Consider the following 14935-nt stretch of genomic DNA (forward strand, 5'->3'; position numbering starts at 1 on the left):
CATTGTTTTTTTGCGGGTTAATTTGGAGCATGCGCACTGGGATACGTTCACAGACGGCGCATGCGCCGTTGGCCAAAAATGTCATTTACGTGGGGTCAGCCTTCATTACCATACAACACGCCCACTGCATGGAGAATTTGAATTCCACGGGCTTACGCCAGACCACATACGCTACGCCGCCGTAACTTAGGGCGCAAGTTCTTTCTGAATACGGAACTTGCGCCCAATGTTACGGCGGCGTAACGTATCTGAGATACGTTACGCCCGCCGATAGATACACTATTGTATCTGAATCTGGGCCAACGTTTGCATGTACTCGCAATACGATCAGGATTCAGGCCAAAGCGGGGTACAGTACCGCGTTTGGTCTGAGGTGGGGGGGGCGCCGAGCCGATCGGCTCAGTTTCCAAGCTTTGCCAAGGTCTTCCGAGCTGTCCTCAGGCCTTTCCGAGGCTCTCCGGCGCTCCCCGCCTCTGGCCGCATGCGGTATTGCATGCCATTGACGTCAATGCAGAACTAATTATCTCTGTTTCCATTGACTTCTATGGGGAAACTCGCTTTGATATGCAAGTACTTTGGATTACAAGCATTCTCCTGGAACGTAATCCGAGGTCCCGCTGTATTAGTAAATAGCCCCCGTAGTGTATTTCTTGCACACTCCTGCGTCTGGCCCTGTAGGAGAACGGCCCGCATCGCCCCACGTCCACAAGACTCGATCGATCGTTCTCCAGCTGTCGCTGCGAATTTTATTGGCATCTACACAGATAAATGATAATGGAGGCTCGTCATGTCCCCAAAAACCATCCACATTTTTTTTTTGTTCCTGCCTGAGACGAGGGCGCCGCTGTTGGCGTAGTTTTCCTCGCTCCCCGCAAGCTCTTTGCGGAGTTGAAGAATGGCACCACATCTGCTTAATGCTAATCCACAGGCCGCTCGCCAGAGGAGGAAGCGTCCTTGAAATCGTGAAAAAGCCGCTGTCGGCGATTTTCTGAAATAACTATTGATGTTTTTTTATGATAAACGGCGCCGGTGACAAGATGTTTAAGACCATCATCATATTTAAAGCTGGCTAATACCTCGTGCGTTTCGTCCTCTGGAGAGCCGTTGACGTTGGAGTGGATGTAACCGGAATAAAACTGTAATATGTATTCTATATCATCTGCGTCCGTCCGGGAGAGAAGTGCTGAGGAGGCAGAACGCGAGGCGCTTACCTTCCCTCCAATGTAAATCTGCACAGGAAACCTACAGATATTTGTCTTTCAAACGATCAGAGCCGGGCCACGCCGTGACAGATGTCTGGACCGCAGCCAGACATGTTTATAATACCGGGAAGAGATTTATGAGCCGAGCGTTCATATGGGGAAGATTAGAGCTCTGCAGGGGAGACTGACAAAGACAAATGGCTTGTATAGAAGACGTCTCCGGTCTTTATCAGGAGGGACGGCTGTGAGAAAGTTTGTGAAACCCGACGGGGAAAAAGTCATTAGAATTAAGGCTTTAAGGGTCAGATTCATAGAAGAAATACGCCGAAATATCTGCTGATACTCCGGCGTATTTTCAAATTTGCCGCGTCGTATCTTAATTTGTGATTCACAAACAAGATCCGACAGGCTTACGCCTTCGTACGCCTTCGGATCTTAGGCTGCAATACTTCGGCCGCCGCTGGGTGGAGTTTGCGTCGTTTTCCAGCGTCGGGTATGCAAATTAGCTTTTACGGCGATCCACGAAGCTACTCGCGTGCGTTACGTCGTCGCAAGTCGTTTTTTCCCCGTCGCAAAGTTAAGCCTGCTTTTTTCATGGCTTAACTTTACACCAGCCATGTTAAAGTATGGCCGTCGTTCCCGCGTCAAATTTAAATTTTATTTTTTTCGGCGTAAGTACGTTACGCACGTCGCCATTCACAGACACGTCGGGGCGCCGTAATTTCGCGCAAAGCACGTCGGGAAATTTACTAACGGAGCATGCGCAGAACGTTCGGCTTGGGAGCGCGCCTAATTTAAATGGTACACGCCCCATTTGAATTAGGCAGGCTTGCGCCCGACGGCTTTACGTTAAAAACCGCCGTAAGTTTACACGCAAGTGCTTGGTGAATCAGGCACTTGCGCTAAAAACTTGCGGCGGTGTAACGTAAAGACGATACGTTACGCCGCTGCGAATTCTTTCTGAATCTGGCCCTAAGAGTCCAGCATTACCCAGATTCTCCTTTTCGTCACGTCCCAGACTTATTAATATTATTAGATGGAGTTCAGTAGTCCAGCAGGTAAGTGGAACAGAGAGGGTCTGGGATAGGTGGAGTTCAGTAGTCCAACAGTAGAGAGGGACAGAAAGAGGCTGGGATAGGTGGAGTTCAGTAGTCCAGCCGGTAAGTGGAACAGAGAGGGGCTGGGATAGGTGGAGTTCAGTAGTTCAGCCGGTAAGTGGGACAGAAAGAGGCTGGGATAGGTGGAGTTCAGTAGTCCAACAGTAGAGAGGGACAGAAAGAGGCTGGGATAGGTGGAGTTTAGTAGTCCAGCAGTAGACTGGGACAGAGAGGGGCTGGAATAGGTGGAGTTCAGTAGTCCAGCAGTAGAGAGGGACAGAAAGAGGCTGGGATAGGGGGGTTGTTCAGTAGTTCAGCCAGGAAGTGGGACAGAGAGGGTCTGGGATAGGTGGAGTTCAGTAGTCCAGCCGGTAAGTGGAACAGAGAGGGGCTGGGATAGGTGGAGTTCAGTAGTCCAGCCGGTAAATGGAACAGAGAGGGGCTGGGATAGGTGGAGTTCAGTAGTCCAGCAGTAGACTGGGACAGAGAGGGGCTGGGATAGGTGGAGTTCAGTAGTCCAGCCGGTAAGTGGAACAGAGAGGGGCTGGAAAAGGTGGAGTTCAGTAGTCTAGCAGTAGAGAGGGACAGAAAGAGGCTGGGATAGGTGGAGTTCAGTAGTCCAGCAGTAGATGGGACAGAGAGGGGCTGGGATAGGTGGAGTTCAGTAGTCCAGCCGGTAAGTGGAACAGAGAGGGTCTGGGATAGGTGGAGTTCAGTAGTCCAAGCAGTAGAGAGGGACAGAAAGAGGCTGGGATTGGTGGAGTTCAGTAGTCCAGCAGTAGACTGGGACAGAGAGGGGCTGGGTTAGGTGGAGTTCAGTAGTCCAGCAGTAGAGAGGGACAGAAAGAGGCTGGGACTAGGTGGAGTTCAGTAGTCCAGGAGTAGAGGGACAGACAGAGGCTGGGATAGGGGGGGGGGGTTCCGTAGTCCAGCAGTACAGTGGGTCCGAGGGGGGTTTTGATGTACATGGAGTTCTGTAACCCTTTTAGAATAATGCTGCTCTACCCTTAAAGCAACATACTATAATGTATACAATAATAAAGTGCAATAGTGCTGTGAAATAAATCTTGAGTCCACTGAATATAAAGTGCATCTAATCATCACCAAGAGAAAAGGGTGACACGGGAGGGAGCTCCGGCACATAGCCTGTGATTGACAGCCTTAGCGCTGGTCCTGTGTGCTGTGTGAAGAGCCCCCCCCCTCACACAGCACACGGGAACAGCGCTAAGGGGTTGGGAGGAGGGGTTTGTGTCCCTTTCCTCCAATCAGAGGCTGAGCTTTGTAGTGTGTAATTTCATCTCTCCGTCCCCTGCTTTCAGAAAGCTCAGACAAGCTTTATAAATTCTGGACTTTGATGATTTAGGCTTTTATGCCCTTGATATTATGTGATATTATTTGATATTATGTGATATTATTTTATATTATGTGATATTATTTTATATTATGTGATATTATTTTATATTATGTGATATTGTTTTATTTTATATTATTTTATATTATGTGATATTATTATTTTATATTATTTGGTATTATGTGATATTATTTGATATTTTATATTATTTGGTATTATGTGATATTATTATTTTATATTAGGTGATATTATGTGATATTATTTTATATTATGTGATATTATTTTATATTATGTGATATTATTTGGTATTATGTGATATTATGTGATATTATTTTATATTATGTGATATTATTTGGTATTATGTGATATTAGGTGATATTATTTTATATTAGGTGATATTATTTGATATTTTATATTATTTGGTATTATGTGATATTATTTTATATTAGGTGATATTATTTGATATTATTTTATATTAGGTGATATTATTTTATATTATGTGATATTATGTGATATTTGGTATTATGTGATATTATGTGATATTTTATATTATTTGGTATTATGTGATATTATGTGATATTTTATATTATTTGGTATTATGTGATATTTTATATTATTTGGTATTATGTGTTATTATTTGGTATTATGTGATATTTGGTATTATGTGTTATTATTTGGTATTATGTGATATTTGGTATTATGTGATATTTGGTATTATGTGATATTATTTTATATTATTTTATATTATGTGATATTATGTGATATTTGGTATTATGTGGGGTTCACATTTGGAGGTGAGCCGATGTATTGCGCTGGGTGGTTGGAGACACAACATGACATTCTGAGAAGTTTCTAGAAATCTTCACATATGTTACACAATGGTGAGGAAGGACTATTATTGATCATCGAAAGTTTTAGACTTTTATTTATTTTTGTTCTTCTTTTTTTTTTTTTTTTTTTTATAATTTTTTCTTTTTTTCTTTTGTTTGCACTTCATCATTTTTGTCTCTGGGCATTGATTAATTTCTAGTGATGATCCTTTGTTTCCTTTTTTAAGGTCAAACACCCCGAAAAATGCTGTATTTGCAGGCAGTATGCAGCTCCTGGCGGGGGTGAAGCTTTGCACTGGGAGAGTTCTGACCAATCACCCGCATTATGAGGACAAGACCCTCAGGGACAGGACCAAACAGGTGGGTTCATTGATGGGGGGAGGGGGGGGGATCATTCTGCTTTGGATGTATCATTCTTCACCTTTTAGGATTATTGAAAGGAAAGCATAATGTATTCTTACTGAGCGCTTATTGTGAGTGTGACCTAATACCGAAGATTGGGGTGCCACTGAAAGGGGGCGCTACCTTGGATCCACTGAACGGGGGCGCTACCTTGGATCCACTGAACGGGGGCGCTACCTTGGATCCACTGAAAGACGGTACTGGTGCATCCCTGTACTGCTCATGAGTGTAGATATCCCCGCTCTCGCGATCAGTAAACAGAAGATGAAAGACGGCCTCAGCCTGCATGTCTCTGCCAAAACCACGCCCCTTATGACATGTTTCGCCCTGCCAAATGGGGCTTAGTCATGGGGTCTACAACAAAGCTCCATTTGGTGGGACGAAACACGCGGGAGGGGGGCGCATGGTTTTGGCACAGACATGCCGTCTGAAGCCCCCTGTTTACATGGGCTGATCGGCAGAGCGGCAATCCTTCTATTTACACTTATTTTGTGTCTATTTTAGTGTTGACTTTTATGTAGCATTTTTTCATCTTTGCTGTTCCATATTTTTGTTAATTAATAACATATAAAGATATGTGTATTATCTGCTATAGGGAGCTCTGTACTGAACCTTTAAGCCTGAGTGATTTTCTTGGGGTTAGGTTGAAGGTAAGAGTTAAAGGGGTTGTAAAAACATTTTTTCCTAAATATCTTCCTTTCCCTTAGTGCAGTCCTCCTTCACTTACCTCATCCTTCCATTTTGCTTTTAAATGTCCTTTTTTCTTCTGAGAAATCCTCACTTCCTGTTCTTCTGTCTGTAACTCAACACCGTAATGCAAGGCTTTCTCCCTGGTGTGGAGTGTCGTCCTCACCCCCTCCCTTGGACTACAGGAGAGTCAGGACGCCCACTAACACACGGCTCCTTTCTCTATCTGAAACGTAGAGAGTGTCCTGACTCTCCTGTAGTCCAAGGGAGGGGGCGAGCACGACACTCCACACCAGGGAGAAAGCCTTGCATTACTGTGTGGAGTTACAGTGATGAGCTGCAGAGTCCTCAGTCACATTTAGTGATGAGCTGCAGAGTCCTCACCATGACACGTGATGGGCTGCAGAGTCCTCACCATGACACGTGATGAGCTGCAGAGTCCTCACCATGACACGTGATGAGCTGCAGAGCCCTCACCATGACACGTGATGAGCTGCAGAGCCCTCACCATGGCACGTGATGAGCTGCTTCGTCCTTACCATGACACGTGATGAGCTGCAGAGTCCTCACCATGCCACGTGATGAGCTGCAGAGTCCTCACCATGACACGTGATGGGCTGCAGAGTCCTCACCATGACACGTGATGAGCTGCAGAGCCCTCACCATGGCACGTGATGAGCTGCAGAGTCCTCACCATGACACGTGATGAGCTGCTTCGTCCTTACCATGACACGTGATGAGCTGCAGAGTCCTCACCATGCCACGTGATGAGCTGCAGAGTCCTCACCATGACACGTGATGGGCTGCAGAGTCCTCACCATGACACGTGATGGGCTGCAGAGTCCTCACCATGACATGTAATGGGCTGCAGAGTCCTCACCGTGACACGTGATAAGCTGCAGAGTCCTCACCATGACATGCGATGAGCTGCAGAGTCCTCACCATGACACGTGATGGGCTGCAGAGTCCTCACCATGACACGTGATGAGCTGCAGAGTCCTCACCATGACACGTGATGAGCTGTAGAGTCCTCACCATGACACGTGATGAGCTGCAGAGTCCTCACCATGACACGTGATGAGCTGCAGAGTCCTTACCATGACACGTGATGAGCTGCAGAGTCCTCACCATGGCACGTGATGAGCTGCAGAGTCCTCACCATGGCACGTGATGAGCTGCAGAGTCCTCACCATGGCACGTGATGAGCTGCTTCGTCCTTACCATGACACGTGATGAGCTGCAGAGTCCTCACCATGACACGTGATGAGCTGCAGAGCCCTCACCATGACACGTGATGAGCTGCAGAGCCCTCACCATGGCACGTGATGAGCTGCTTCGTCCTTACCATGACACGTGATGAGCTGCAGAGTCCTCACCATGCCACGTGATGAGCTGCAGAGTCCTCACCATGACACGTGATGGGCTGCAGAGTCCTCACCATGCCACGTGATGAGCTGCAGAGTCCTCACCATGACACGTGATGAGCTGCAGAGTCCTGACCATGACAGGTGATGAGCTGCAGAGTCCTGACCATGACACGTGATGGGCTGCAGAGTCCTCACCATGCCACGTGATGAGCTGCAGAGTCCTCACCATGACACGTGATGAGCTGCAGAGTCCTGACCATGACACGTGATGAGCTGCAGAGTCCTCACCATGACACGTGATGAGCTGCAGAGTCCTCACCATGACAGGTGATGAGCTGCAGAGTCCTCACCATGCCACGTGATGAGCTGCAGAGTCCTCACCATGACACGTGATGAGCTGCAGAGTCCTCACCATGACACGTGATGAGCTGCAGAGTCCTCACCATGACAGGTGATGAGCTGCAGAGTCCTGACCATGACAGGTGATGAGCTGCAGAGTCCTGACCATGACACGTGATGAGCTGCAGAGTCCTCACCATGACACGTGATGAGCTGCTTAGTCCGATCCACCATGTCCTGGGTGGTGTTTAGTTCCTGCACTGTACCCGGGTCCTGTTTGGCAGTCACAGTCTGTCCTTTTTTTTTAGGTGTATCAGGTGTATGCGAAGAGAGCCCCGGAAGATGTACACGGCGTACTGAGGTCGTTCGGCACGGACTACGTCATATTAGAGGACAGTATATGTTATGAGAGGAGACACGGGAGAGGATGTCGTCTACGAGATCTGCTGGATATCAACAATGACCATGTGAGAATACACAATTCATTTCATGTCGCTTGTGGGAATTATGGGGCCCCTTACACAGCGTCAGGCATGGGCCCCCTGGAGCAGAGAAACGGGGGGGAGGGGGGTTGGCCTGCCGCCGCCTCATATTGAGAAGCGGGGGGGTGCCACGAATTTAGAAGCAGGGGGCGTGCTGTCGCCGCGAATTGAGGTCGGGGGGCTTTGGGTGCTGACAAACAAAAAAAAGGGGGGGTTGCCCTGGGGACCTCTGGGCCCCTTACAAAAATAAAAAAAGGGGGGGGTAGCCATCCTGGGGACTTCTGGGTCCTTTAAAAAAAAAAGGAATAACAAAAAAAATGGGGGGGGGTTGCCATCCATGCCCCTTACAGGAGTACTGCCTGTACCCCCCTGATGGTGGCCCTGGTCACTTGAATAATCATTGTTAATGGAGAGCTGAGGGCCCCCGGTGTGCAATGGGATTTGCTTTACCCGGGGACACCAACTACCCTGACAACTTATGTGGGCGAAGCTAAACACCAGATAAACCGCCACATACACAGATAAAATACACAGCGGGTACGAGAAGTATTGAACACGTCACCATTTTTCTAGGTAAATATATTTCTAAAGGTGCTATTGACATGAAATGTTCACGACATGTCAGTTACTTGTAGCCCCCCCCCCACAGTTAGAATCACTCCCTTGGACATCACCCCCTAGTGTTTAACCCCTTCACTGCCAGTGTAATTTACACAGTAATCAGTGCATTTTTAAAGCACCGATCGCTGTATAAATGACAATGGTCCCAAAATATCGTCAAAAGTGTCCAATGTGTCCGCCATAATGTCGCAGTCACGATAAAAATCGCAGATCGCCGCCATTACTAGTATAAATATATATTTTTTTTACCAAAAATATGTAGAAGAATACGTATCTGCCTAGACTGAGATATTTTTTTTTTTTTTCTAGATTTTTTTGGGGGATATTTATTATAGCAAAAATCGCAATAAGCGTTTATCGATTGGTTTGCACAAAATTTATAGCGTTTACAAAATAGGGGATCGTTTTATTGCATTTTTTTTTTTTTTTTTAATTTTTTACTACTAATGGCGGCGATCAGCGATTTTTTTCGTGACTGCGACATTATGGCGGACACTTCGGACAATTTTGACACATTTTTGGGACCATTGTCATTTTCATAGCAAAAAATGCATTAAAAATGTATTGTTTACTGTGAAAATGACAATTGCAGTTTGGGAGTTAACCACAAGGGGGCGCTGAAGGGGTTATGTGTGACCTCATCTGTGTTTCTAACTCTAAGGGGGTGTGGCTGTAGGTGTGACATCATTGATCGTGTTTCCCTATATTAGGGAACACACGATCGATGACGGCGCCACAGTGAAGAACGGGGAAGGTGTGTTTACACTCACCTCTCCCCGTTCTTCAGCTCCGGGGACCGATCGCGGGACTCAAGCGGCGATCGGGTCCTGCGGTCACGGAGCTTCGGACCAGGGCGCGTGCCCGCGACCCACGGCTGGGCATTTAAAGAGGACGTACCTGTACGTGCTTGTGCCCAGCCGTGCCATTCTGCCGACGTATATGCGCAGGAGGCGGTCCTTAAGTGGTTAAAAAACAAAGGCTTTGACAAAAACAAGAAAACAATTTTTTCCCCAAGTTTTCCATTTTTCCCAGGACCACGTGTTCTGCCCCTGCTTGGTACATCCATGTGCCTATCCTAACCGAGACAGGCCATTTATCCAACTTTTATCTAGTTTTGGCATGAGGATCCCGTGTTGCTGATCACCAAACCGTTTTTTTTTTCTCTTTCTTTACCCAGACAATGGATGGTCCCGGGGACAACGACCCCGATTTGAGGCCTTCTCCCTTCCCCCGCTTCTGCGATGAAATAAAGAAAGATTCTCCGGCCTACACAAAGTATTTCACAAGGGTCTTCAAGAACAGAACTTTCAATGTTTACAGATTGTTACGTAAAGCCACCGCGAAGTAAGCGAAATCTGGCGGACGGGACAGAATTTTGTTGTTCTAGTGTCTCTTCTTATTGGTCAACGCCGACTGCCCCCCGCGGAGTGGAAGGGGGGCTCTTCTTGCCTCCAGACGGGTTCATTTCAACTTGGCCACAACGGTTGTTTTTCAGTTGTGACTTTCTAGTAGTGTTTTAATGGAAGGTAAGGTACATTTTAGGTGAATGGAGGACTAAGTTTGACACGTGAACTGTCCAGTCACTTTTTGTTTTGTTACAATTATCCTTGTTTTACAAAGACTTGTGTCACGTGACGGCAAAACAGCATTTCCCATAATGCTTCACTAGCTTCGGAGATCATGTTCTTCAGGAGTAACAACAGCAAGGTTCAGTAACCCCCGGGCTGTTGGTTTTCAGCTTCTGAATGTTGGTTTGCCTGATCTTGGGGTGGAAGTTTTGGCTGAAGAAATTTTGGCCTAGGTAATTTTTACCATGTGCGTAAATTCTGGCCTAGGTCATTTTTACTGTGTGCGAAAATTTTGGCCTAGGTCATTTTTACTGTGTGTGTAAATTTTGGCCTAGGTCATTTTTACTGTGTGCGTAAATTTTGGCCTAGGTCATTTTTACTGTGGGGCAGACCCACATACAATTAGATGGGCGCAGCGTAACTTACTTTTGGCAGCTTTGAATCCACAAACAATTTGCGCCGTAAGTTACGGCGGCGCAGTGTATCTCTCGCGGCGTAACGGCGCCTAATTCAAATCGGCGAGTAGGGGGGCGTGTTTTCCCGCGCCGAACGAACTGCGCATGCGCCGTCCCTAAATTTCCCGCCAAGCATTGCGCTAAATGACGTCGCAAGGACGTAATTTTTTGTGACGTGGACGTAAATTACGTCCAGCCCGATTCACGGACGACTTACGCAAACAAAAAAAAACATTTTAAAATTATACGCGGGAACGACGGCCATACTTAACATTGAGTACGCCACAAAATAGCAGTTTTAACTATACGCCGAAAAAAGCCGGCTAGAGACGACGTAAAAAAATGCGACGGCCGCTCGTACGTTTGTGGATCGTCGGAAATAGCTAATTTGCATACTCGACGCGGAAAACGACGTGGACGCCGAAGAAATGCATCTTGGATCCGAAGGCGTACGAAGACATACGCCTGTCGGATCTAACCCAGATGCCGTTGTATCTTGTTTTGAGGATTCAAACTAAAGATACGACGCGGGAAATTTGAAAGTACGCCGGCGTATCAGTAGATACGCCGGCGTACTCTCTCTGTGGATCTGCCCCTGTGTGCGTAAATTTTGGCCTAGGAAATTCTTACTGTGTGCGTAAATTTTGGCCTAGGTCATTTTTTACTGTGTGCAAAAATTTTGGCCTAGGTCATTTTTACTGTGTGCGTAAATTTTGGCCTAGGTCATTTTTACTGTGTGCGTAAATTTTGGCCCAGGTCATTTTTACTGTGTGCAAGAAATTTTGGTCTAGGTCATTTTTACTGTGTGCATTTTTACTGTGTTATTCTTTTCACATGCAAATTAGGCTAAAAATAAGTTTATCAATTCCCAAAAGAGTACTAGTCACTTGCTGTCCCTTAACCTAGATCTAACCCCATAAACCTAACCCCATAACTATAGAGGAGGACCTGTGCTATGGAAGGACTAGTCACAAGTATTGTCTGTGGTCTCATTGCTGCTGATCTTTTCCCAATTACTGGCTTAAAGTGGAACTAAACCTTCCCATCGTTTTCAGCTGCCATCTTGGCCTCTTGGCTGATCTTCAACCTTGCACTGCAGCTCCTCAGGTACAACTTCCTCTCCAGCAAGGAGAACCGCGAGCAGCACAGCAGTGACATCATCAAACCTGGCGAGACTAGAGGTCAGAGGCAGCCTTGCCTTAGATGATCTCGCACTGCAGAGGATGTAGGCACAGGAAGTGCATTGCTATTTTTTTTTTAGTAGGAATTTAGAACAAAAAATAGATTTTTCAGGGTATTGCTTCAAGCACAATTCACATTTCTGTATGTTCCCTATTGCATAGCAAACCTTCACTCTTTGAGTTTAGAGCCGCTTTACCCCAACATGAAATGTATTGTGTCACGTGTTTCTTTTTCATGCTGGAAATGTCTGTTTTGCTAATGTGCCGACTACAAAAAATCTGTGCCAAAATCAGGCAACCTTCAGAAATCCATAGAAACTCGTCTCTCTGTCCCGACTCCAGACTGACGGAAGTTGAGGGGATTTCGGTTGCTATGGGTTCCTGCACTTTGATGCTCTGATCGTGTTTAAGCACTTGAAGTTTTGGAATACGACATTTTGTGCCAAATATTTTTAAATTTCCGTGTCACTGTGCACCGTGAATGGTGAAGTATTATTCTAAATTCTATTTCGATGAAGATTCGTTTCTCATAGAACTGAAAATGTCTCCACCTTTGTCACTGGAGAAGGTGCATTGTCTCTTAGAAGAGGTATACATGGGCTTCAAGAGGGGGCGCTATCAAGCGAACCGGGGGCAAACAGCTCCTTGAAGCATATACCGTATTTTTCGGACCATAAGACGCACCTAGGTTTTAGAGGAGAAAAATGGGAAAAAAAAAAGATTCTGACCCAAATATGTACTGAAAATATTTAAGAATATTAACAGAATTCAGTTAAATTTCAGTATTCTGTAAATTTATGACACTGGCGTATACCGTATGCTGTACAGATGCTGTTTACAAATGCTGTGAGGGAGCGACCAATGAGGTGACTCTATATTGGTCAGCTGACTCAGGAGAGCGTCAGTGCATAGAGCAATACGACGTGACGTTGTGTGGGCGTATCTCCGCGCAAAGCTTCCTGGGACTTCTTCGTAGGCCGTCCACTCTCCGTACCTCCATGCTGCCTGCTCTCCGTACCTCCATGCCGCCCGCTCTCCGTACCTCCATGCCGCCCGCTCTCCGTACCTCCATGCTGCCTGCTCTCCGTACCTCCATGCCGCCTGCTCTCCGTGCCTCCATGCCGCCCGCTCTCCGTGCCTCTCGCTATTCTGCCATGTCGCCGTGCAGCACGCTATTCCGCCATGTCGCTGTGCCGCCCTGCCGCTAATTCCGCCATGGACCAGCCTGAGCCTGATGGCGCCCGCTGATTAACCCGCTGATGGTGCCCCGGCTGCCTGCCTGTGCATTCAGTATTCGGACTATAAGACGCAGGGGCATTTTCCCCCATACATTTGGGGGGGGGGGGGGAGTGCGTCTTATGGTCCGAAAAATACGGTACTTCATTGTGCCATAGTCTAATAATAAAATGGTCTGCAGGGATCAGGCCACCCCAGGCTTGGCAGGCCGGGTGACTAAACAGTGCCCCCCCCCTGAAACTTTCCCTACCGGGATTGCACTGGCAGCACTGAGCGCCTTGTATATCAAAGCGAGTTTTCACATTGATGTCAATGGAAACGAAAATAATTAGTTCCGCATTGACTTCAATGGCATGCAGTACCGCATGCAGCCAGAGGTGGGGAGCACCGGAGAGCCTCGGGAACACACGGAAAGGTCTGAGGACAGCTCAAATGACCTCGGAAAGGCTTAGTAACGGCGTATTTCCGAACAGCGCCGATCGGCGTCGTTTGGCTCCCTTTAACCCCTCCTGCTCTCCATCATGTTTTTTTGCTAGTGTCCTAATGAGTGAGGACATCTCACTCTGAGAGCAGCAAACCGATTTTTTTTTTTTTTCTTGCATTTTAGCGAGGGTCAGATTTTGGCCATGTAATTGGCACCAGAGGAAGTGGTGTCGCCCTGCTGGCATGGTTTGTGTAAATCACAAACATTGCCCAACACAATCTCACATTTCACATATCTATATATCGGGCTGTTTGGATAGAGTTCAAACTTGTCAAGATGGCCATTTACCTGCCACATAAATTTGGTGTCTGTCATTGCTGACTCCTGGGAGAGGTGCCAGTTGCAGAGCATTTCTCTGCAGTATCACGTCACGTGACACCCTATCTTTAGAACTGGCACTTCTTCTGGGGGTCAAGCAGTGGCAGCCACCACTCCGGGTGACAGTCTTGGTTGTGCCAGGCAACAGCCATTCTGACAGGTTCACTTTGATATAATACCATGCATTCGTTCTCCGTGAAAAGTCACAGCGAGCCACTAAGAACAATTGTCTACAGGGGGGGAAAAAATGATATCAAATCGGATGTCTTGATTTCTAGCTTAAAGCGGGAGTTCACCCATTTGCGTTTTTTTTTTCTCTTTTCCCCATAGCTGGATGCTCGTTTTGTCTAGGACTCTAGGGGAATCGGCTAGTTGTTTTAAAATATGAGCTGTACTTACCGTTTTCGAGATGCATCTTCTCCGTCGCTTCCGGGTATGGGTCTTCGGGACTGGGCATTCCTTCTTGATTGACAGTCTTCCGAGAGGCTTCCGACGGTCGCATCCATCGCGTCACTCGTAGCCGAAAGAAGCCGAACGTCGGTGCGGCTCTATACTGCGCCTGCGCACCGACGTTCGGCTTCTTTCGGAAAATCGTGACGCGATGGATGCGACCGTCGGAAGACTGTCAATCAAAATAGGAACGCCCAGTCCCGCAGCCCATACCCGGAAGCGGCGGAGAGGATGCATCTCGTAAACAGGTAAGTACGGATCATATTTTAAAACAAATAGCCGATTCCCCTAGTAAAAACGAGCATCCAGCTATGGGGAAAAAGTGCCCTCTAAGGGTGAACCTCCGCTTTAACAAGAATAGTCCATAGTGGCACATAGAGGCCTAACCAGCTGCACATGCTCACCTTCCCTTCTATTCTGTAATGCTCTGTTCAGCCGCTGGAAGCAAAGAAAAATATGCAGTGGGCCAGATTCAGATAGAGATAAGACGGCGTATCTCCTGATACGCCGTCGTATCTCTGAGTTCCGTCGGTCGGATCTATGCGCCTGATTCATAGAATCAGGTTACGCATAGATCTCCCTAAGATCCGACAGGTGTAAGTGACTTACACCGTCGGATCTTAGGCTGCAATCTCACGATGCCCGCTAGGTGGCGCTTCCGTTTGTGTACACGAGGAATATGCAAATGAGGAGTTACGCCAAATCAGAGCCGAACGACCGCCCGGCGCATTTTTTTACGTAGTTTGCGTTCGGCTTTTTCCGGCGGAAAATTACCCCTGCTATATGAGGGGTATGTGCAGGGTATCCTATGTTAAGTATGGCCGTCGTTCCCGCGCCGAGTTTTGAAATTTTTACGTCGTTTGCG

At 47.1% G+C, this 14935-nt stretch overlaps 1 protein-coding gene across 4 annotated transcripts in view; it reads left to right on the forward strand.

Annotated features, from left to right (window-relative positions):
* The window catches only part of DPY19L3 (dpy-19 like C-mannosyltransferase 3), a 50475-nt gene extending 36576 nt beyond the window's left edge, over window positions 1-13899 (forward strand). The window contains exons 17-20 of one of the 4 annotated variants that reach the window (XR_005744246.1): window positions 4708-4840; window positions 7584-7742; window positions 9556-10315; window positions 11090-13899. Coding sequence is in view for 1 of the 4 variants with exons in the window: in XM_040329499.1 (XP_040185433.1) it covers window positions 4708-4840; window positions 7584-7742; window positions 9556-9726 (463 nt within the window). In the remaining 3 variants the exon portion in view is untranslated. Of the gene's footprint in view, window positions 1-4707; window positions 4841-7583; window positions 7743-9555; window positions 10403-11089 lie in introns of those variants that run through there. The other 3 variants (XR_005744247.1, XR_005744248.1, XM_040329499.1) reach the window with 3 other exon arrangements.
* The last annotated feature ends 1036 nt before the right edge of the window (window positions 13900-14935 follow it).

The sequence above is a fragment of the Rana temporaria genome, chromosome 11 (assembly GCF_905171775.1).
Source record: "Rana temporaria chromosome 11, aRanTem1.1, whole genome shotgun sequence".
Lineage (NCBI taxonomy): Eukaryota > Metazoa > Chordata > Amphibia > Anura > Ranidae > Rana > Rana temporaria.